This window comes from Magallana gigas, chromosome 5, assembly GCF_963853765.1.
Source record: "Magallana gigas chromosome 5, xbMagGiga1.1, whole genome shotgun sequence".
In the NCBI taxonomy this organism is placed as follows: domain Eukaryota; kingdom Metazoa; phylum Mollusca; class Bivalvia; order Ostreida; family Ostreidae; genus Magallana; species Magallana gigas.
In genome coordinates, this window is record NC_088857.1 from 55,433,322 (window position 1) to 55,456,428 (window position 23,107).

The 23,107-nt window shown below is 31.9% G+C and overlaps 1 protein-coding gene across 1 annotated transcript in view; it reads left to right on the top strand.

Moving 5' to 3' along the window:
- Window positions 1-19,317, top strand: part of LOC105324729 (peroxidase-like protein) — a 29,997-nt gene extending 10,680 nt beyond the window's left edge. Inside the window, exons 4-12 of the mRNA XM_066083680.1 lie at window positions 1,980-2,156; window positions 3,341-3,380; window positions 3,470-3,591; window positions 10,911-11,006; window positions 11,498-11,602; window positions 14,840-15,623; window positions 15,774-15,952; window positions 18,680-18,797; window positions 19,002-19,317. Of these exons, the coding sequence (XP_065939752.1) occupies window positions 1,980-2,156; window positions 3,341-3,380; window positions 3,470-3,591; window positions 10,911-11,006; window positions 11,498-11,602; window positions 14,840-15,623; window positions 15,774-15,952; window positions 18,680-18,797; window positions 19,002-19,233 (1,853 nt within the window). The 3' untranslated portion in view covers window positions 19,234-19,317. The remainder of the gene's footprint in view (window positions 1-1,979; window positions 2,157-3,340; window positions 3,381-3,469; window positions 3,592-10,910; window positions 11,007-11,497; window positions 11,603-14,839; window positions 15,624-15,773; window positions 15,953-18,679; window positions 18,798-19,001) is intronic.
- The last annotated feature ends 3,790 nt before the right edge of the window (window positions 19,318-23,107 follow it).

A 23,107-nucleotide genomic window follows, 5' to 3' on the forward strand; every position in this document is an offset into this window, starting at 1 on the left:
TATTGCTTTTGTATCTTTTGACAACAAACAAGTTTTGGACAGAAACAAGCCAGTTTAAGAACTCTTTACATTATTCTGCTAAAGTGTAAAAGACGGCCGCACATCCCCATTAAAAATTTCAACCAACTACAACACAAATAAACTAGCACCAAGTATCTGTGTCAATAACTTGCATTGCCATTGTATCATCTGTACACGCAGAACTTGTACAAATACAGCCATAAATCTATATAATGGACACAATGAATAAAAAACTGTTGTACATGGTAAAAGTTTTAAGACATTCACGAAATCTAGTAGAAATGCTTTTAATTACGGTCTTCCGTTTCTAACGAAAAAGAAAACAGGGCTGGCCCCTGAAATTAGGGGCTAAGATACTCGTAAAGTCTTTTACACATACCTTAAAACGATAAAGATTTTGTATTGCATTATAGAAACAAAGTTGTTGATCGTAACAATATCAGTTTGTAAAACTCATTGCCACACCCATTCCATTGATGACGTTATTAGTGATTTTAGGGGACTAATATCTTAAATCTTTAATGTGCTGTATGTGAAAAAGCAACACTTTGTTAAGCATTTTAAAGGATATTGACAATTTTATACATTGTCTGAAAGGGATTGGTTGGGTGAATTCTGAAATTTCATTGATATTCATATCGTATCGTTTAAAACTTGAACGGAATACCTACTCGTTACTCGTAACGAGATCGTATCTAGTTTTCATTATATGTATATCATATCGGTTTACATTAGTATTTCCCAACATAATATGATTCATTAAATTTTGTGAAAAACATTATCGGATTTAATATCCTGGCAGCCAACAGATACTCTGTCACAAGTCTCTGCTTCTGCCACTCTTTGCCTAATGTTTCAATAATTATAAATGTTTGTGTGTCTTAACTACCGTATGTCCAGGTTTTTTCCGCCTGTCACAAAACTTGCAAAAATGGGAAAATATGCAGCATTTTAAATATGCGTCAGTTATTTTTTTGCAATTTTAAAATTTTCGTAAAGAAATAATATAGGATATAATTTCTGCGAATTCAATATTTTGCGATTTTGAAAGAATTCACGAAAAAAGCGAAAATTAGATCGTCACGAAAATTACCGGATGTATGTTGCGTTCCTCCATTAGATTAAAAAAAATTCTATATTTTCTGTTTTAAAGCACCCACATTTCCACTCCAGATTTTAATTCACAACCAAAAATAAAAATCTACCGGCATTGCAAACGACATGATAATTCTAATTATACATCTCTGTAAGAACTCTGTTGTCGTTCCTGAAAATTTTTATAGAATGAAAAATGATTATGTGCCAATGAAGATAATTTATGCATTTTCTCTTTTTTCGATTTCAATTGTTACTGCTTCAAAGGTGTGTGTGTTTTCATTAATAATAGTCAAAATGTAACAGGAACAATAACTTGGAACAGACTACGGTACATGTCTTACATAAACATGCTAGATAAGTAGATCAACATGCAACATATTTATGTTGACATGCAAGAAAAATACAATCAAATACAAATTGTTGGTAAATAATCAGAAATTATATGTAACTGAATGTGACTTCCAACATGCAAGTTTAAATGTATATATGTCGAAATGCAACTAATAAACGCTGATATGTAAAATGAGTATTTTCATATCAAAAATAAATATGTTGACATGCAACTTAAGTATGATGGCATGCGATATGAATATTATAACGAACAACCTTTTTATGTTTGAAATGCGAGATAGATATGCTGAGATGCAACTAATATACATGTTGCAAGTATGTTGCATGTTACCATAAATAAGATGTTATAATTATTCAGCATGTATTGACAATTTTTTGCCTACTGAAATACATACTTTCTGACACAATTAATCGTTTTTATAGTTTTTTTATAGTAAATGCTCTTTCTAGTTTTACAGGCCCATTGACTCGTGGCTTAGCGTAACCTAGTTGTATATGTATACTTACAGCCATTGAAACGCCCCGTTTCCGTTCTATTTATCGACAATGGCCACTCCCTAGTGCCCGTGTGGTCAGCAATGCCGTCCTGTCCGGACCCACGCCAAACAGCCTCGAGCATTCCACCTTCCTGACCCACTTTGGACAGTTTATCGATCATGACGTAATTTCAACTCCATCTTTGCTAGGTAATAAGAATTTAATTTAAACATATTTTATTGAATAAATTCAATACGATTTGACAACAGACATAGCGTATGTTTATCATCACCAAGCTTTAAGACTACAATAATGATATTAATTTCATTACACTCAGCTTAGTTAGAATATTCTAACTGTGTGTCGGAACAGTCCTTTACCCGTTATGTAGCAAAAAAATGTAGAATCGCTCCGAAACGATTTTGGAGAAAATTAATGAGGCTGCATTGAAAATAACAGTCAAATTTTCATCTAAAAACTTATTTCATTTTAATGAAGAATTCAACACTTCTTCACCAACGTTTTTTTACTCGCTTCGTATTTACACACTATGCTGACATTCTCATATTAAATGCACTGAGTTTGAGTTTCAATGAAAATTTACACGTACTTGTAATATCGTTTCTGAGTATGTCATATTCATGCAAATGTCATATTGTGGAAACATAGACTGAAGAGCCTCCCGTGATTTAGCGTGAATGTAATTTTCGTTGATAATTAATTTGCGAAGCTTAATTAAAAAAAAAGTAAACAAATTGGTAATTTTCAAATACCAATTATGTTTAAAATATATAAAACAAAAGACAGTACTCTTCCGATTTTCTCGGTATTAAAGCCCAAAAATTCGGATATATATATATATATATATATATATATATATATATATATATATATATATATATATATATATAATTAATAATTAGTTAATTGTAGAGATATAACACTTAATAAGTATCTAAATTTTGATATTCAGATCTAGTTATACACATGTAATTGATAGTAATTTAACTATTATTACTGAATTGAATACATATAAATATATGAATGTTACTTGTTAAATACAACAAGCTGTTATAAATATCTTTAAAATCAAAGTCAAAAAATGTGAAAAGTTTACAGACAAACAACGGACAACGAAAAGCTTACTTGAACCTTCGGTTCAGGTGAGCTAAAATTTAGTACAAATATCGGCCATTAAGAAATATTTTCAGTAAAATTCTGGTAAGAGAAGCTTATTAAGTCTTACATCAATGTATCAATAACAAAAATGTCTATTCTGATCTATATTGTCCTTCTAACATATTTTAATTATCCATTATGAGTAAAATTAAATATTCCCCGAAAGCCACTATTCCAAACCTTAAGGAGTGTGGGTATATTTTTTTCTTTACAGATTATAAAAACAAATCAATCACCGATTGCTGCTCCGATTGGTAAGTAGGTTCATGTTCATTCCACACACGCTATATATAGGGTATTTTCAATTTACATAACATCTTAATAAATCTTGACTTTGTCTCAGGCCCATGGATAGATTTGCTTGTTTTCCAATTACTGTGCCGAGGAACGATCCACATTTTCGAGGTCGAACGTGCATGAATATGGTGCGGCATGCAGCTTCACTTTCTATAGAATGTACCGATGGTAAGTGGATTACGAACTTTGTATTTTTAACACAAGAATGAAGGTTTTAGAAATCAAAGCATATGGTTACAATATTTCAAACCATAGTTTTGCCTCAACACTCTTCAATGCATCATTTAATTTGAGTACCCATTTCCAAAATAAGGTTATAATCTTTATAGGCACGTGATAAGAGCAGCGTGCTACTGATAATGTATAAAATATACATCAAATATTGTCTTCAAGATTTTCCACAATATATGAATTAAATGTATCATGATTCCGTATTTAAGTAATTTGAAGTCATTTAAGCCGCGGAGGCACTTTTTTTATCAGTCCGTTAGTCAGTCAGTCTGTCTTGTTTTTGTATTCGTAAATACGAGTAAATTCTCTTTGCACAAAATTTTGTTCCTTTTAAAATTCAGTTTGGTTTTTTTTCAACTGAATGTCCACTTCCACAACATATGTACACATGAGATAATCCTCATAAATCAGTTTATACAATCATTTTGCATATGAGAAAACCTGTCTTTATTTGATTATTTTACACTCTTAAATACTAAATGCAGTGAAAGTAGATTTTGGAGAGAGATGCTAGTGGTGATAGAGAGAGGAGAAAAAGGACGAGAGTGAGAGAAAGGGATAGGAGGAATGTCTACGTATTAATATAAAAATAGAATCATATTCATGAGAAATGGTAACTGTTTTACAGAGATGCTTGAAAGAGGATTAAGAAATAGAAAAAACATTGTTATCCAAGCAAAATAGAAAAAACCACAAAGAACAACTTGATCATATTCACTACAGCTTATTACATACTTTCTGCCATTGGCTTTTATACTCCTTATATCTACATTTTTTCATTGGAAAATATTTTTTTGATCAAAAGCCTTTTTATTTTAACATTTTCAATGCAGGTATATTTGGATTTATGCTCCTTTTATACTTACAAGAACGAGTGTATTGCTTTACAATAAGAACATCCAAATTTAAAAAATAATCATAAATTTTTCTATTTTTTTTATTAAAAAACTCCTCTGATTTTTAATCAAATGTTGTTTAAGAAAAAAGAAATCATTTTTTGAGTATTACTAGTATAAGGTGATAATTTTGGTCGGGGCGTGGTTAAATTTAATAAAGCCCGCTCCTCATATAATTCAAAGAATGATTCCTTATTACTTATATTAAGATTATTTTCATATTTTACACTTTTAAACATTATTTTAAAGCCACAATTTGTTATGTAGCTCATGTTATGTATTACTATGCGGCGCAGCCAATACCTTTTTTCAGTTATGCTATAAGACGTGCCCATTTTGTGTCACTCATCATTTATGAAATTATTGGGGTTTAGGCTTCAAAATTGATTTGTAATGTTACCACAGACAAAGATAGCAGAAATTGTAAATATTTACAAATCAAACCGTCTCAAAATTCATTCTTCAACATCACTCTACAATTCTTTTACTACAATGCATTCATAAAATAAAGGACCAATACCCTCGTCATCTCTTTTACAACAAAGTGCATACAGGAGATCCTGCTTTATTTATTAAAAAAAAAATATTCATTTGTTGGGAGAATTCTATGAAGAATTTGGAACTGTAACCATTGTAGTTTTGATTCTTGAGTTGATTTCAAAGGGAGTCCACAATTTTTCTCCACGTTTCTTTTGCCAGTTTTTGGCATTTTCTCTCCATTTGATATAGATGCAAAGTTTTTCTAATAATTTGTTTAACATGGATTTGCAACCTTTATAAGTAAGCAATCGGATATGGTTAAAATGCAATCTGGTCCTTACAGCAGTTCTTATACCTGCATATTATATAATTTTTTTGTTGAGATTAATTTGTTTCAATTTCTCAAAGCTTATTAATGTTCCATCTAAATTAAATAAATCAGCAACAAAATTAAATCCGATATTAGCAAAGCTTTTTTAAAAAAAATCATTTGTTGTCTTCTGTAATTTTAGGGTTATATAATGTATGTTTATTTATAATTTAGGGTTTACTTAAGAATGTTGTTTACTCAGTCTTTTAGTTGTTATAAAGTTCAATGTCAGGAATAGAGTTTTTTTAAACAAAAAATCTATTTATGAAATGAGTTTTTATTGACATAACATTCGGTCTTTTTACTATATTATGGAATAAGGCTCAAAGTTGGACTTTTAGCAAATTAAAGAAAATTCTGAGAAAAAATTTCAGATATTATTATTCACTGAAATATTTTTGGTAGTACTATAATTTTAAATGTAGTGGGTCATTTATTTAATCCCCATCTTCTGTTGTAACAAAATGTTCTGGTTTACATTTTTAGCATTTTAAAAACAGATGGATTCATTTGCTATAATTATCTTGTCTAAATTTAAAACAGAAAACCTTTTTTGAAAATAGAAACTACCGGTATGGCAATTTATCCTGTACTGCATGTTCAAGTTACCCTGCAGATTAAGTTTGTGATGAAGAAAGATAACCTTTGCTGATTAAAGCAGTTTTTACAAACCCTTACAACAAAGTGCTATTCTGAATTTAAAAGTAGCGCTTCATTATGTTTTGTAATATGAATTGACAGAGGATATAACTACACATTATTTTCATATGTATATAAGATTTCGAAATTTATGCTGCAATGATAAAAATCACTTTGTCTACTTTTGTTTATATCATGACACATGATAAATTTTTGAAAAATCTAGCAGTGCTAGGCGCTTTATCAACTTTGTTTCATTTCAATTTATTCATACTGACTTTGATGAAATCAATTATGAATTTCTCTTTAAAATATATAAAAATAGATATGACTGCCGTCATGAGAAAAGGGCCCTTATCTTTTAACGTCACAATGCTCAGAAAACGACGTCAAAGTTGCGGCATTGTAAACGCAGTTTTTTTTTCTGTTTTTTTTTCTGCGTCTGTGTTGTGTCTTATGAATAACTAGAGTCAGGCCTTGTTTTAATACCGCGATTAATATTTTTTCAGTCAATTATTACATGTTGATTTAAAAAATAAACATTTGATAAATGAAATATACACATGTAACATCAAAATCTACACATTTCGAACGCGTAATATTGCATACATGTTGATGCTGAGACGTCATAAAATTATTGCTTTTGCATCCGCTATGAAACTTAAACACCACATTTTACATTCTAGTGTGTGATGAAAATATGCTCTAATTGGTAATCACTTTTTTTTTTATAAATCATTGTTAGAAACCAAAGACCCGTCTCGCATACGCGTACAATTGAATGCGAGACTGGTCGTGGATTTCCGATGATGATTTATAAAGCAATCTGCAATGAGTAAGATTATACAACTTTAGTTTGCATGAGCAATACATGTATGATTTAATAAAGTAAAAAAAAACTACACTTCACACTCGTTGTTGATAAGAGGGGTTGAAAGCTGAGACATACCAAATCGATGCAGAACAGTATTGTTCAAATCTAACTGTTATCTGTGCAGTAATTACTGTGAAAAAATACAAGTCAAATATTTCAAATCATAAGTTTGGAAGTTAACCTCACGGGAGACGAGTCTACACTTTTTAAATAAGTCGGAAGGAACACGAGAGAAGCGGCTATGTCTCAATTATAGTGCTACTGCCAACATTCAAAATAAATTCGCGCAAATTCTACTACAATTTAAGAATTTGCGACCAAATTTTGAAATTATATAACGAATTAAAAAGCTATAACTAACGGATTAGAAGAGTTTGAGAAATATTTTCACAGCGTAAACATCTACTCTGATATATCACATTTGATTCCATGGAAAAATCTTATTCTTAGTGACATTTTCATGTAAAGTGCCTTTAATGAAACAACATAAAAGTATATATACCTGTACAAATGAAAAACTTGTTTATTCTTTGAGTGCAACACATTTTGTTTTCTTCTGCAATTTAATAACCCAAATTCACATGTTATGTGTACTTTTTGAGCTAACTTACATTAAAAAAATCAGTCATTACATGCCTAAAAAATCACCCCATTTTCATGGATTTATAGCATTTTATATGATTATATTCATCTCAAATCAGTTTTGTACATGATTCAAAATTCCTTAAATTAAACAGGTTGGTAAATCCAATCATTTTACTACTATACGTTTAATATCAAGTTTTATAAATCAATTCATGTTTATCGATAAATATAAACACTACATGTGTGACATTTACAATTACTAACATGCATGGCCGTACAATTCACTTTCATAGATGATGGTTTCTCATCTTTTCTTTTTTATACAAGATACAAATTTCGATGATACTGAAGTCAATGTTCATGTGTGTTTGTTACAATGTACAGCAATAAAAAAAAAAGCCGAGAATCGCGATTTCTTAAAACTTCGGGACTTCTATCATTCTAATTTCTCATTTTGTTTAAAATTGATAATCACTTGGCCGATATTTGTATTCATTGAGAGAGAGAGAGAGAGAGAGAGAGAGAGAGAGAGAGAGAGAGAGAGAGAGAGAGAGAGAGAGAGATTCATCGTGTAACATCGATAATAAGAAAATTAAATTTAGTCAACATGTAAAAATTTAACTTCTCACGGAGTATAAGCTACGTCTATCGGCACTGTACTTCCAAGTAGTCCAAAAGAATGGACATAATTAATGCAGAAATCTTAATGAAATTTATTTGCAATCTTGCATTTTGAAAAAAAAGTGAATAATGCTTATATATATAATTAATTATTTCAACGATTCGGTTATGGTTTATAAAAATCGCATCACAAAAATCAACGGTACGCGTGAACTTACAAAGCGATTGAATAGAAGTGTAGATTCAGCACGTGACACGTGGGGTGGCTTTTGTATTTTGCTGGTCAGTCGTATTTGATACACTTAATTAGGGGTGTACGAGTATATATAAACATAATCAAAAAATAGCGATCAATACCAAGAAAATTAACGTAACCCGCGTTCTGGAATATGGCTATCTTTATAGCCCGCATGTATCACCAAAGAAAGCAGTTTATTTTTTAAATTTACATCTTTTATTTAATAAATAAATGAATGGAATTGATCGTAAAACGTCAGTAAAAGTCACTGGATTATTGTTAATGTACACCAGTACGTTAGATAAAAGCTGTAACCAAAGCGTCTTATATGGGAATTTGAGTTTGGCATCATCATGCAATTCGTGATTTTTCATAGGTTGCTAAAGATTTCGACCGATCGGTAAACTGCATGGTTAGAACTGGACCGAGTAGATTACAGTCCTGTCTGTTTCTATACAGCTGTAATGTACAATCAATTTTTAAGAAATAGCGGGAATCATACTTAGTGGATGTAAATTTTAATCTATAAATATAAGATGCCGATTTTGTTAAAATCTTTTTCTCAAATCAACTGTCCACATTCTTGTAGATGTAATTACTTTTCAGTGAGACAGTCTTGAAGCCGACTTTTTTTCCATCGATAATTTTATAAGAATTAAGTGTTGATAACGTAACTATGAAAGAGAAGAGAAATCATGACAATAATTCAACACCATAACATCCGAGTTTCAAAAACAGCTATCTTGCTTCAGAACTGTGACCACGTTTGTTTTACGGTGCTACGGAATTCTTCTGGAACTGCATCAGCCGTTTGCAGTACGAACGGGGTGAGGGAATGTTGGCGAGGGGGGGTGCAGAAATAAGGTTGTGGCGCGCTGTAGGCCGTAAGGTAAAACAAAGGATATGTATGCCGTATTCCTGAAGGTCCACCAGTATACAGTTCCAGAGAAATAAACATGCAATTGATGCAGGATTCCACATTTATTGGACGAGATTCAACGATGGCAACATTATAACGATTTTAACAGACAGACATATTACATACAAGTCGGATATGGCCAGAAGTGGCCTCCGGACTCAAGACTCTGGGTGAGTCTGACGTGACCGAGGCTGGCCGCCGTATTCCAGACTGCCGATTAACAATTGTAAATTACTAAATATAAGAATCTGAACAATGAGTATTATTTGAAAGGTGATGACATTAGTAAGCTGAGTGAAAGGTTCACAGATATAAAATAATTAAATAAACTCAATGAGTCTTTTATGTCCAAGAAATGAAAAACTGATAACAGTCCTTGAGACATTGCACTCTGTCTCTTTGAAATCACATATAGAGTCCGAAAAGTGTTAATCAATAAATAAATAACTTTGTAAGAAATAAACTGTGAGAAAATATCACGCAACATATGTTAAATTTTAAAAGTAATTAAAAAATAATGTTATAACTGAATAGTGAATTTTGCACAGGATAGAACTATGAAGATACTTAAAAAGTAATATCTGTAAATATGCGATAAAATTTCCGTGCAAAAGAATAAATAAAAGGAATAAATATTTATCTTTTTGAAAATAAATTCGTGTATGCAATTTGACAATGCCCCGAAATTGTGGAAACATAAGCATCGAATTTGACCATCTTTATGTTTCTTACATGTTTGCTTATTTAATTTGCTTCTCGGCAGCTTAAATAACTTTGATTTATTTAAAGGTTGGGGAGAAGTTTGATATTTGTTTTCCTTAGATATCCTTTACCGATCTATCTTATGTTCGGGGAGGGGGGGGGGGGGAGGGGGTTATTGCATGTGGAGTCATCAGAAGTATGCAGAACATTAACTATACCTGGATATTCAAATTGTTTTGATCTCTTTTGTTAAAATTGTAAGAAATTTATTAATTAATTCTACTTCAAACAATTAAAGACGTTGTGAAATGAAGTACAGAAGAAAATGATGAATGCCAAAATAAATTGACGTCGTGACGTTTTCGACGAGCTACGTCAAAGTCGTGTTAACATCTCTTACTAAAATTGTTATAAAATGCTTAAAACACACAAGATCTTGGATAATTTTGTATATTTGTATTCAGAAAGAGTTGACTAATCAGAATTGACAAAAAAGTGAGTTTGTGAAATTTTGACCTTAAGGGCCCTTTTCTCATGACGGCAGTCATATAAAAACTATATTTGTTGAGATTACCAAAGTGACCTATAGGCCCAATGGGCCGGGTGTCCAATATTAATGTACAAGTAATTGGTTGACATTTTTATAATACGGCACAATTGTACACACTATATGTTATTATAAAAAATAAGATATTATCTTATTCGGTAAAATTCATAGCAGAGGGATATTACGAATTTCTGCCAATCATTATGTGTGACACTATTAATTAAAGTGCGGTGTTGGGTATGTGAGCTTTCTCACTTTTTCTTTATCTAAAATTGCTATTAAGTGAATCCTTTAAAGAGTTACATGATACAAACGTTACTGTTAAGGCTTTTGTATCTCTTGCGTCATCATTTATTTTTATTTAACCTTTAACATTGACCTCAAGGTATCCGCGAGCAGCAGAACCAGAGATCCTCCTTTATAGACGGCACGGCGATCTATGGCTTCCACAGGGAAAAAGAGTTACAACTTAGAAGAAAACGTAAGAACGCGTCTTTTCGTCCATATTTTTGCTTTCTGTGTCATTTTCAACAGAAAATTTAGAGTTTATCTTAGTTCTATAGATATTTTCAAAATCAAGACTCTCTCATTTAATTCTAAAGAATATCTTAAAAATGAATTTAAAGTTTTCAGTGTTTTATTTGAAACCAACCTTTTCTTTAGTTTTCTTAAAATACTTATATTAAAATTCAAATTACGAACAAGATAATATAATTATATCTTTCAGTAAGGAAGCCATTTTTTTAAATCAAAAAGCAATTTTTTAAAAACGTTCCAAAAGAAAAATAATTGTTTGGCAATTCTTTTGAAATTATCTCGATATTGCTAAAAATGTTTTTTAAAACCATTTTTGAAATATAGATAATTCAAACCGATGTAGAATGAGGTATAGCATTAACGTATGTGTTGGAATTGACATATATAATTTAATTTAATTTAATTTGATTTGCGTCATGCTTTCATTATTTTCAGACGGTGGTAAACTGAATGAAAGTCATATTATTGATGGACTTTTGCCATCGGACAATTGTCCTTCCGACACACGTGTAACCACACGGTATCACTGCTTCGACGGCGGTAGGTGTTTAACTTTAATAAAGTAAAACATACCATTCTTTTTTTTTTAAATTGAATTAAAAATCATAAATCTCAGTTGTTCAACAGCCAGTGTAGTTCTGTTTCTTGTACATGATGAGTTAAATGTCTTTTTTGTTAGCCTATGTTATATGATCTAACTTACCAAGACCGGGTCTAATTTGATCTGCCCTAGATTTTTAATGAAATTTTTTACATGAATTTCTACTGAAAAATTTATTCTAAGACGAAAAAATCAGACAGTTACTACATCGTTTGTTTAGGGGGTGATCTCAAAGTTGATTAATTTTTAACATAGGGCCCTATGGGATTTTGCATGAAAGGTATCAAATAGTCAACAAGAAATCCCCTTTCCTCCTGGTTTGTTCTTGGTGTCTTATCTAAGTTGTTTATTTTTTTGTATGCCCAATTTCCCAGATATGTCAGATAATGACTATTATTTGTTTGACAAAGGAGGAAATGGTGAACTTTAATGTATCATTAAAACATTCAGACATATTTTAGTAATAAATAAATATGTAACATCACATATTAAGGGTCATTAATATAAAATACATGGTTACTGTCTTGAAATATATGTATAACGCTATATTTAGGCGGGGTACGAAAACGTGACAGAGGGCTAGGTTTGCCGAATCCTCTTCAGATTTTCGACCCGAGTCCAAATATATCTTATACTTCAAGACATGTATGTTTATTCTACAATATAATATTAATTGTACGCCTCAAACGAACTATTTTCGACAAATTTCGCTGAATATCTGCAGTTGAAACCATAACGCCATGGCGTCAATCAAGCAAAAAGGTGACGTCACAATACAAATGAAACGCTGTGCGAAAGCGTGCGAATAGAACAGTACTCGGCCTCGTTAAGAATGGGCCTCATTTTCTTATTTTAGTTGTAGAATATTAACATTTTACCTACGTATACTAGCATAAGTTAAAGGTAATGTTATAACAAAGATAGAAATCAAATTCATTCCTTGAATAATTGAGATATTTGCTAGTATATAAATAGTGCCTGTTTGGGAGGGTAACAGTTGAAATTGACACCCCGAGAAAACCATTGTCAACCGACGCGAAGCGGAGGTTGACAATGGTTTTCGAGGGGTGTCAATTTCAACTGTTATCCTCCCAAACAGGCACTATTTATTTTGTTATACTGAATGTCTTTTTTAAAATTTTTAAGAAAATTTTACTGCTTTTATATAGGAATAACGTGAATTCTACAGCGAACCGTACGCGCATAATTTTCGCGCATGTAATATTTTTTATTGTTATACTTTCATGTTAAATACTGAAATCTGATTGGTTAAGACGCAGTTAATAATATTTACTATTACCCTCAGCGTTAGCAACGCACTTGGCAACGGGTAACATTAAAAAATGTTACATGCGCGAAAATTATGCGCGTACGGTTCGCTGTAGAATTCACGTTATTCCTATATAAAAGCAGTAAAATTTTCTTAAAAATTTTAAAAAAGACATTCAGTATAACAAAATAAATAGTGCCTGTTTGGGAGGATAACAGTTGAAATTGACACCCCTCGAAAACCATTGTCAACCTCCGCTTCGCGTCGGTTGACAATGGTTTTCTCGGGGTGTCAATTTCAACTGTTACCCTCCCAAACAGGCACTATTTATATAATGTTACCCGTTGCCAAGTGCGTTGCTTACGCTGAGGGTAATAGTAAATATTATTAACTGCGTCTTAACCAATCAGATTTCAGTATTTAACATGAAAGTATAACAACATGTCTTATTACATGTTAAGCTTAATATACGGTGGATATCACTCATGTAATAATTTTTTAATATTACACTCTGTGTTTTTACCAAACGTGACGTCTTATAAACATTACGCAGGATTAGGTGGTTGTCTTACGTTGAATAAACAAGGGAGGAAAATAATTTAGAAGAAAAGTGTGGGGTTGTACATTTGAAGGATTCATGGCCTTTTTCAATGAATTGGTAAATATATGTTCAAAACAAAAATACTTCGTCTTTACATTGAAAATCTCATGCGCTGATTATGATTCGTATACGTTATTTATTCTCCCTGCCTTATTATTCTTTACTAGCTATAGATGTTGATATATGATTTTTAAAAATATAGGAACTCTTACAATTTGGTATATGATTTTTATCCAATGAATTGTGTGTTTTCTATCCCTTAGTCTTGGTGAGGGGATAGAAAATACACAACGAGTTGGATAAAAATCATACCACTTCTTATCATGATTCTTTTTATTACATGTTTTAGCATATATTTTGTTAAAAGTCAATCTTTTCTGTAGAAATTATAACTGTTAGCCGCACAATATATTTACTACAAAACGTCAACAACTTTACGCATGGAAAAAGTTCCTTGAATATTCACTATTCAAACACATTTCATCAATTCATGAGAAAATAAAAACAGCTTATCTATTTCCCACGACAACTCCACATATTTCAACTGATTTTTTTTATATCTTTTGATTTTTTTTGTCAATCAACCGCATAAACATACATATTATTAAGAAATAAACAACGTTATTTAGTGAACATAGCGTTATGAATAGCAATTGCTCTGTTGGTATATTCCATGATGCGTGCTAGAAAATACACAATGGAATATCAAACTAGATGATGTCATTAGACAGTAATACCCGCACCAAGTGTTTGCCCCTAAATAACACTGTTTTGTTAAAGTACCAGTTTTAGTAAAAACGAAGGCTACATACAATTTCCAGTAATTTTTGAAAATCGTAATGTTCATTGAGGATGAGATCCCATCCCATAATACAAATGAGAAGCCTTTTATGTACGATTTGCGGTTGAACTGTTTGCTTGTGAATTCATTTTTTAAGTTAATCAGTAATCTTAACATTCCATGTCATAGAAAGCATGGCCTATATAATTATAACAAACAAAATAAAAATATGCCCCCTCCCCTCGGCGGTTGCCGGCTTTAGATTTGCTTCTGTGTACCAACGTCATTGTGTGCATGGGTTTTGAGAAGGGGTGGTAGTGAAGGGTCAAGACCCTTCCCTCCTTGAAAATTCCTTCACCGGTAAAATGTCACTTCACATTGTTACAAATAATAATTTTTGATTATGAATTAAAAATTTTGTAATACATGTATTTAAACTTCTATCCTTTTGACAAATATATAACTAACTCTTGGCATAAAACAGTATATAACATTACATTTTACCTTGTGTTATAATTCTACAGGCGACCACAGACAAAGCGAAACGCCAACCCTCACAGTATTGCATACCACGTGGTTGCGACGTCACAATCTGATAGCTGAGGCTCTACGAGCTGCCACAGGAATTATAGACGATGAGACTCTTTTTCAGGAAGCAAAGAGAATTGTGGTCGCGGAACTCCAGCATATCACTTACAACGAATTTCTGCCAGCGGTTCTAAACAATCGCCACCTTACTTTCTTCAACCTGCGTTCCAGACGATCTGGACACGATAACATATACAACCCTAGCGTGGACCCTCGAACCTTCAACTCCTTTGGGGCAGCGGTGTTACGTATGGGTCACTCCTTGGTTAGAAACGTTGTCGGTCATGACAATGGGCGTGGGCGAGTAAGAACATATCCATTACAAGATCATTTTGATAAACCCGATCTCATTTTTTATCCTGCTTGCGAGCCTGGTGATTTGCCCCCTTGTCAGACCAGATATCCTCCCCCTCCTCATGGGTTTGAGTATATGGCGCGCTGGATGTCTAAAGCCCCCAAGTCTCGTAGTGATAATACTTTAGTTGATGGAATCAGAAACCATTTGTTTGAAGGTCGAGGCAGCATGTTCGATCGTGAAACCATGTCCTTTGACCTCGGGGCTCTAAACATTCAGCGAGGCCGTGAGCATGGACTTCCGCCGTACAACGCCTTCCGCGCGTTCTGTGGACGGCGTCCGGCATACCACTTCACTGCAGGTGTACACGGAGGGCTAGAGGACCATACCCCGCAGAATGCAGCTAACCTGGCCAGGGTTTACAGGTATATTATTTCAACAATCTCGCAAAATCTATTATCCGTGTTAGATTATGGACGGAAGAGAAATTAGTTTTGAGTGATATAACCTTTTGACTATCACATATTTGAAGTTTGTGTATTTATACCTAATCATTGTCTTACTCTTTTGTTCAGAAGTCCTCATGACATAGACCTGTATGCTGGCGCTATTTCGGAGACCCCCGTCCGGGGAGGAATCCTGGGCCCCACCTTCTCCTGTCTGTTGGCCTACCAGTTCTCTCTGTACAAACATGGAGATAGGTTCTGGTACGAAAACAACGACCACGAAAATCCACGCGCTGCTTTTACACAAGGTAAATGCATACGATGGAATTGTCAAGGACGACTTATAAAAGACATTTTGCGCCAAGTTTCCTCTCATTAACCTTGTTCTTATAACCCCTATATTAGCCGCTGACTTCTTATACTTTGATAAAAATTTATTTGTTGTACAAATAACATATGTTTGGACATATATATTTTACAAAGTCATTGCAACTTCAACAAGACAAACTGTTTAAATGAATGTAAGAAACAAAAATAACACAAAGAAATATAAAGAATCTAAGACAACGTATTAAAATACTTCATGTCAACTATTATTCAATGTGTGCAATTGGGTTAAACAAAATCAAAAGTCTATATGCGTGCTATTATCCGATAGGACAACTGAAATGGCGTTTGGGAGGTATTATTTATGAGATGTATTTATCTTAAATGCAAAAAGCACGCTTTGTTACAACGCATTTTGAAAAAATTACACACTTTGAAAAAAAAATTTCAAAAGAGCTTTAAATTTTGGACAGAATTAGCGCAATTTGAAAAATTTTGTGGGAACGCACTTTGAAAATATTACGCACTTTGAAAGATTTTGTGGCAACGCACTTAGAATTTTTTTTTTTCAAAGTGCTTAAAATTTTAGTCCAAATCAACGCACTTTAAAATAATTTTTCAAAGTGCGTAATGAGTGTAGACCACTATTTGTTTTTACATCATTGCACTTTGATAAAATAAATTCTTAAATTTATTTATAAACATTTAGATGTATAGTTTTGTTTATATATGAAATATTAATTGATTTTTCGTTTTCATTGAACCGATACGGCGATTCATTCTTTCAGCAAGGGAGATAATAGCGTCAGATAGTATTGACAAGGACGTTTCTCATGCGCTGATCCATGCTGGATGAGCTTTATACATAGAACATTAATCCTACCGTCGAGTTCAGTTCCTCCCAGAGACCTGATGAATTGTGTTTCAAATTCATTAGAGATCAGATAGAAATGTAAAAAATTGTGGAACAATTCTTTGAAGAGGATTATGGCACCTGCCGCACCGATTGAAAAGAAAAACAATAAGATTCAATAGGGCACATATGCATTTCATATTTCTTCCCCTTCCCGACTTTGCGGGTTCTAAAGTGATGATTGTTCAATTCAATTTAACACCACATAAAAGTATAAAAAATGAATTTTGAATTCATTTTTTTTCTTAAACAAAGAATGTATTTTTAAACGTTAAAACGTTGTTCTAACCCAGTTTAGGAAGTCTAAGTATAAGATCGCTAGCTCTTGAATTTAATTCAGTCGTTATTTAAATTTCAGTTCTTATGTGAAGTAAAGAATATCTCTAAGCATCAAATTATGAAAACAAAATTATAAAATGTATGATGAAAAGAATTTATTCATTTTTGAAATCCTATTTTAACATTTTATATTGAATGTACATTTCAGCCAATTATAAACTTATAATTCAATATTTAACACTTATTAATTTGACAGCTTCTTCTGTTGAAATAGCTCTACAATTCAAAAAGAAAACTATGAACTCGTCTTACAAATCGCGTAAACAGGGATTTTGAAATATGGAATAGTATTTAATAGTAAGATATATAGTATGTAATATGAGCGAGAGTTATATGTTTTTCCAAAAGGTATTCTTTATACACACCCCCCAAAAAATTAACGAAGATGGAAATGCCTTATTGACATTTATATGTCCTTGTTGAAATTTAAAGGCATTCGATATAGAATTTAGAATTACTGCAGCTTTAAAAAATCGCATGTCTATACTTAAATACTAAGTCATGGGTCACATTATCTACACAGTAGGTAAATGGCAAATATTCATTACTTGAGCCAGAAAGTATTAACTCGTAAATAAAAAAATAAATTTTCGTCAGTACTTATTTATGTATGACTTGAACGTAAGAACAGGAATAAAGGACTATATATGATAAGGGCATAAAATGGCTCCCTTAAATGAACATCATCATTTTACTATCATTCTTTGTTTTCTTTGTACAGATATGTAAGTGATATGTTTACATAATATTCATTTTGGTTCAAGTGCCCACAATTTAGAAATATGACATTGTAAAGACAACCTTTTCCCACCATTTTTACATTTTTAGCGTAAAACAGCTTGTTTTCAAGCAGTTTTTCCTTCCGAAAACATAGAGCGCATTCTTGAACAAATAAAATATCTTTATCAGAGATGTATCTAGCCAAGACTTATAAGTGACAAAAAAATTGTCCTTGTTCAAGCATGCGCTCTATATTTTTCCATTAGTAAATAGATAAGAAAAATGTCAATTTTTGGCTGATTTTGATTGAATTATAGAAATGGCGTCACTTCTGACGTCATATACTGCCAGTGAGTGCAAATAAATCAAATAAATAGATGAAAAATATATTTTATATCAACTCTACTAAAAATTTAGTTAACATTTTATTGTACCCGAAACACTTAAAAACTGGCGAATTATGGGGGCCAAATTTAACTTTTATCATACATAGTTCTTTTACTACCAATTTTATCTGAAAGTTAAAAAAATCAATCTACAATTATTTTTCCATATCAACGCACTTAAAAAATGATTTTTTCAAAGAGCGTTAAGATGGTCCCAAATTCAAAGTGCTTTAAAACAAAGCTTACCTTTTTTGTTCAATTTTATTTTTATAAAAATAAGTGCTTTAATTAAATATTATATATCTCATCACAAATTGTGTTTTATATGCTATATCTTTTGTATATCACAGATCAACTTGCCCAAATTAAGGGAATCACTCACGCCAAAGTTTTGTGTTCAGTCTTGAAGGACGATCATGGAGATATCAGTTATCAAGCACGTCTTTTTAAACGTCAACATCAGGAAAGGTGGGTCATAATGAAAATATTAGAGTACGAAAAATTTAAAAAGTTATCTTTATTTTTAGTTTGGAAAGATTTAACTTCATTCAAAGAAAGATAAGCTACGTAAAAAAGCTAAACTCCGTATAATGAAATAAAGTTTTATTCTATAGATAAAAATACTTTTTAAAATTATATAAATGATTTCCATATCATTTTGAAATATTGCAGAAATCCGCGGATCCCTTGCAGAGAAATTCTTAACGGAAATCCCTTAGGTTTTGATATTACTCCATTTGCTAACGAACTTCATCTCCTGCGTGGCAGCAGAATAGGTCGCTCCCGGAATCCCTATGATCCGTTCACCAGAGGTTCCTCTACTCTATACGGGAGTAGACCTAGAATCCGAAACGCTCCATTTGATGTTGGATTTAGAGTTCCCTCACCTCGTAATTTCATTTGATACAACATTAAGGCGACGGTCGAGTTTGATAGAAGAATTGATTAGTTACTGTGTATGCATGATAAAAGTGTATTGTATATTAGATTTGATTTGTCCAATTGTAAATGTGAGGATAAAAATTATAATGAAATCATGATAATGCGTTTTGTATTAAACAATTACTTTTCAAAATTCTCGATGATTTGAATACATCTGTATCAATTATAATATACTGGACATTTTAGTATTTTTCTACATTTGTTGTCAAAAACATATTTATATTTTTCAGTGTCTTTGTCTTTGACAACACTACAAATCGATTTTGTAATGGTTATCCCAATACATTTTATCAATTACTTTTTTAATATTCAATCGTACAATTGCTAAAAAAAATATTCGAATATAAGTAATAAGGAATCAATCTTGAATCTTATAAGGTGATCAAATACGGTCGGGTTATTTAATCTACCATAAAGGACTTCTGGTTTACTTTATTACATCATAATACTCGAAGAAAAATTCCTTATTTCTTAAATGCATTTCTTTTCAAAGCCTGAAGTTGCGAAGTTATCGTCTATTACAATTCAAAGTATTCGTCCTTAAGCTCGATTATGAAATCAATAAGGATGTTTATGCAGGCATTATATTGCTTCAAAACATCCTAGGCTTAGGAAAATCGAGCATGGTCATTAAAATTTACAATCGATGTAAGAAATGTGATATGTAATCTTCTTATCTGCATATTTAAGTTTATTATTTTTTAAAATCCACATTGTGATCATCGTCAAGATTTGAAAGCTCCTATACAGTTTATTGAGTTAGACATATATCTTTTATGTTTAAAAAAACCAGAATTATTCTTCAGAATAAAATATATAGTAACAACAATTTGAAAGTCAAATGGATTGATTAATATGAGGTAAACGTTCTTTGTATTTGTTGTAGAAAAAAAGCATGAATCAAAACTATTTGAAGAATTGAAAGTTCTTTTGACTATGCTTTTGAAATAATTTTGACAGACAAAAAAAATTCTCGCAACAAAAAAACTGCCGGAATCATAACAATAGGCCCATGGGGCCACATCGCTCACCTGAGCAACAATGGGCGTTCAAAAGATATTGTGCCATATGACCCTCGGTAGAATAATAAAAAAAAATATTGTAAAATATTCGAATTTTACACTTATTTTTGCAAACACGTAATCTTTGATATTGTACATGTACCTTCATGAAATACTGTTTTTACACAATAAGAAAATCCTACGCAAGATATAAAACTAAATATTTGGTAGGGGTACACTGTTATATATCCATTGTTCTTTCCCACTGTAAGTCCATACGGAGAAACTGCAATTATATTTCTATAATCGCAATTGCTCTGTCTGTTTACTATGACGTCATAAAGGTGTGACGTCATATACTTTAACATGACGTTATAGATTTAAACCACTATACGATACATCATATGTTTTTCTCCAACTCCATAAAATTGATGTTTTTAATTAAAACTAACTTAAAATAACATTTTAAACGAATTATTGTTATCACATATCATTGATTCTGTTAACAAATCTATGTGAATTAAAAAGATACATTACAGTCTGAATGTTTATTTTTGATGCAATAGCTAAATGTCAAGGTCTAGGCTAATACAGGGTATTTGCGAGTGGTAAAATGCAAATATAAGTAATAAACAACGATTACTTAATGAACATGGCGTTATGAATAGCAACTGCTCTGCTGGCATATTTTCCATGATGCGCTAGTGCGCATCATGGAATATGCCAACAGAGCAATTGCTATTCATAACGCCATGTTCACTAAAACGTTGTTTATTTCTTAAATAACTTCTAATTCCCTGTATTTTCGTTTCCCCCCCCCCCCCCCTCCCCCACTTAATAAAGCGATCAAAATATATGAGAGCATAAAGGTATATTTTCTTCCTCAACTACTTACTAGTTATAGTATTTTTTTTTAAATATAATAGTTATGGTATTTTATCCAAAAAAATCCTACATTTATACATGTGAAAAAGAAAATTGAACCTCAATGCGCTCAATTTTTCAAATTAAAAATATTCAACAATTTTATTTGTCTTCTCCATTATAACTAAATGAATGTTGTTTACCTCGCGTAAACTCGTGACTTTTATAACTTTACTCACACGTGATTGATGAATACACTGGAATGAAAAATGTTGTCACGTGACATGTTAAAGTGCTATAAAAATCAATGTTACCGTATTGACAGGCACATCACTCTAATTTACTATGGCCCACCCATTGTTTTCATTTTTATTCAAAAATAAAAAATGGCTACAAACCAGGATAATTTTCCGCTGTAATATTTTCTTAGGAATAGCGATAATTCTTTTATCCCCGCAACAGAAATGTGTCAGAACTATGGAAACTGTTTTATCGATGTCGTTTTTATTCACCCACATTTCACATTATTCATTGTGTAAAGAGGGGAGCTCAGAGAATAGTTATATACAGCATATCATTCTTTAATTTTTAGCTCACCTGAGCTGAAAGCTCAAGTGAGCTATTCTGATCACATTTTGTCCGTCGAAAAAGGGGGGTGTCCGTCTTCTATGTTTGTACACAGATCTGAGGCCATTCATTTTTTTTCCATTTTAAATGCCGAATAGGAAATAAGTTAAAAATCTTAAGCTGAATGTAATAAACTCATGTGAACAAAATATGACTCAAACCTAGCAAAATTTTGAGCTCTGTATCTTGTTTATAATTCTACGATTGACGCTGAAATTTTGGTTCATCATTAGAAATTCTATATGAATTATAGTATGTTAAATACTTGTACACAAAACAAGAGGCACATGGGGCCACATCGCTCACCTGAGCAACAATGAGCGTTCAAAAGATATTGTGCCATATGGTCCATCGGTAGAATAACAAAAAAAAATATTGTAAAGTATTCGAATTTTACACTTATTTTTGCATACACGTAATCTTTGACATTGAACCTTCATGAAATACTATCTTTTACCAGAATAAGAAAATCCTACACAAGATATAAAACTAAACATTTGGTTGGGGTACACTGTTAAGTTGTTAACTTCCAATTCCCTATATTTTCGTTCTGCCCCCCCCCCCCCCCACTTTGTAAAGCGATCAAAATATATGAGAGCATATAGGTACATTTTTTTCATCAACTTCTTAATAGTAATTGTATTTAAAAAAAATATAATAGTTATTGTTTTTTCTTTAAAAAATCCTACATGTATAGATGTTAAAAAGAAAATTGTACCTCAATGATCTCAATTCCTCAAATTAAAAACATTCAAAAATTTGATGTCTTCTCCATTATAATTAAATGACTGTTATTTACCTCGCGTACAAACCAGGATAATTTTCCGCTGTGATATTTTCTTAGGAATAGCAATAATTACTTTATCCCCGCAACAGAAATGTGTCAGAACTATGGAAACTGTTTTAAAGATGTCGTTTTTATTTACTCGTGTCTGAAAAACTATCAAAATTGATGTAGATTTCACATTATTTATTGTATAAAGAGGGGGCCCCAGAGAGTAGGTATATACAGAATATCATTCTTTTATTTTGTTTATACAAGTATTTAACATACTCTAATTCATATAGAATTTCTAATGTTCAACCAAAATTTCAGCGTCAATCGTGGAATTAAAAGCAAGATACAGAGCTCACAGTTCGCCTAGGTTTGAGTCATATTTTGTTCGCATGAGTTTATTTCATTCAGCTTAAGATTTTTAACTTGATATTTCCTATTCAGCATTTCGAATGGAAAAAAAGAACGGCCTAAGATTTTCAATTCTTTTATTCACTCAAGACCATTTCACTGGTATTTGAGGTTCAAAATCAGTTTATACCAATGAACACAAACATAGTCAAGGGATC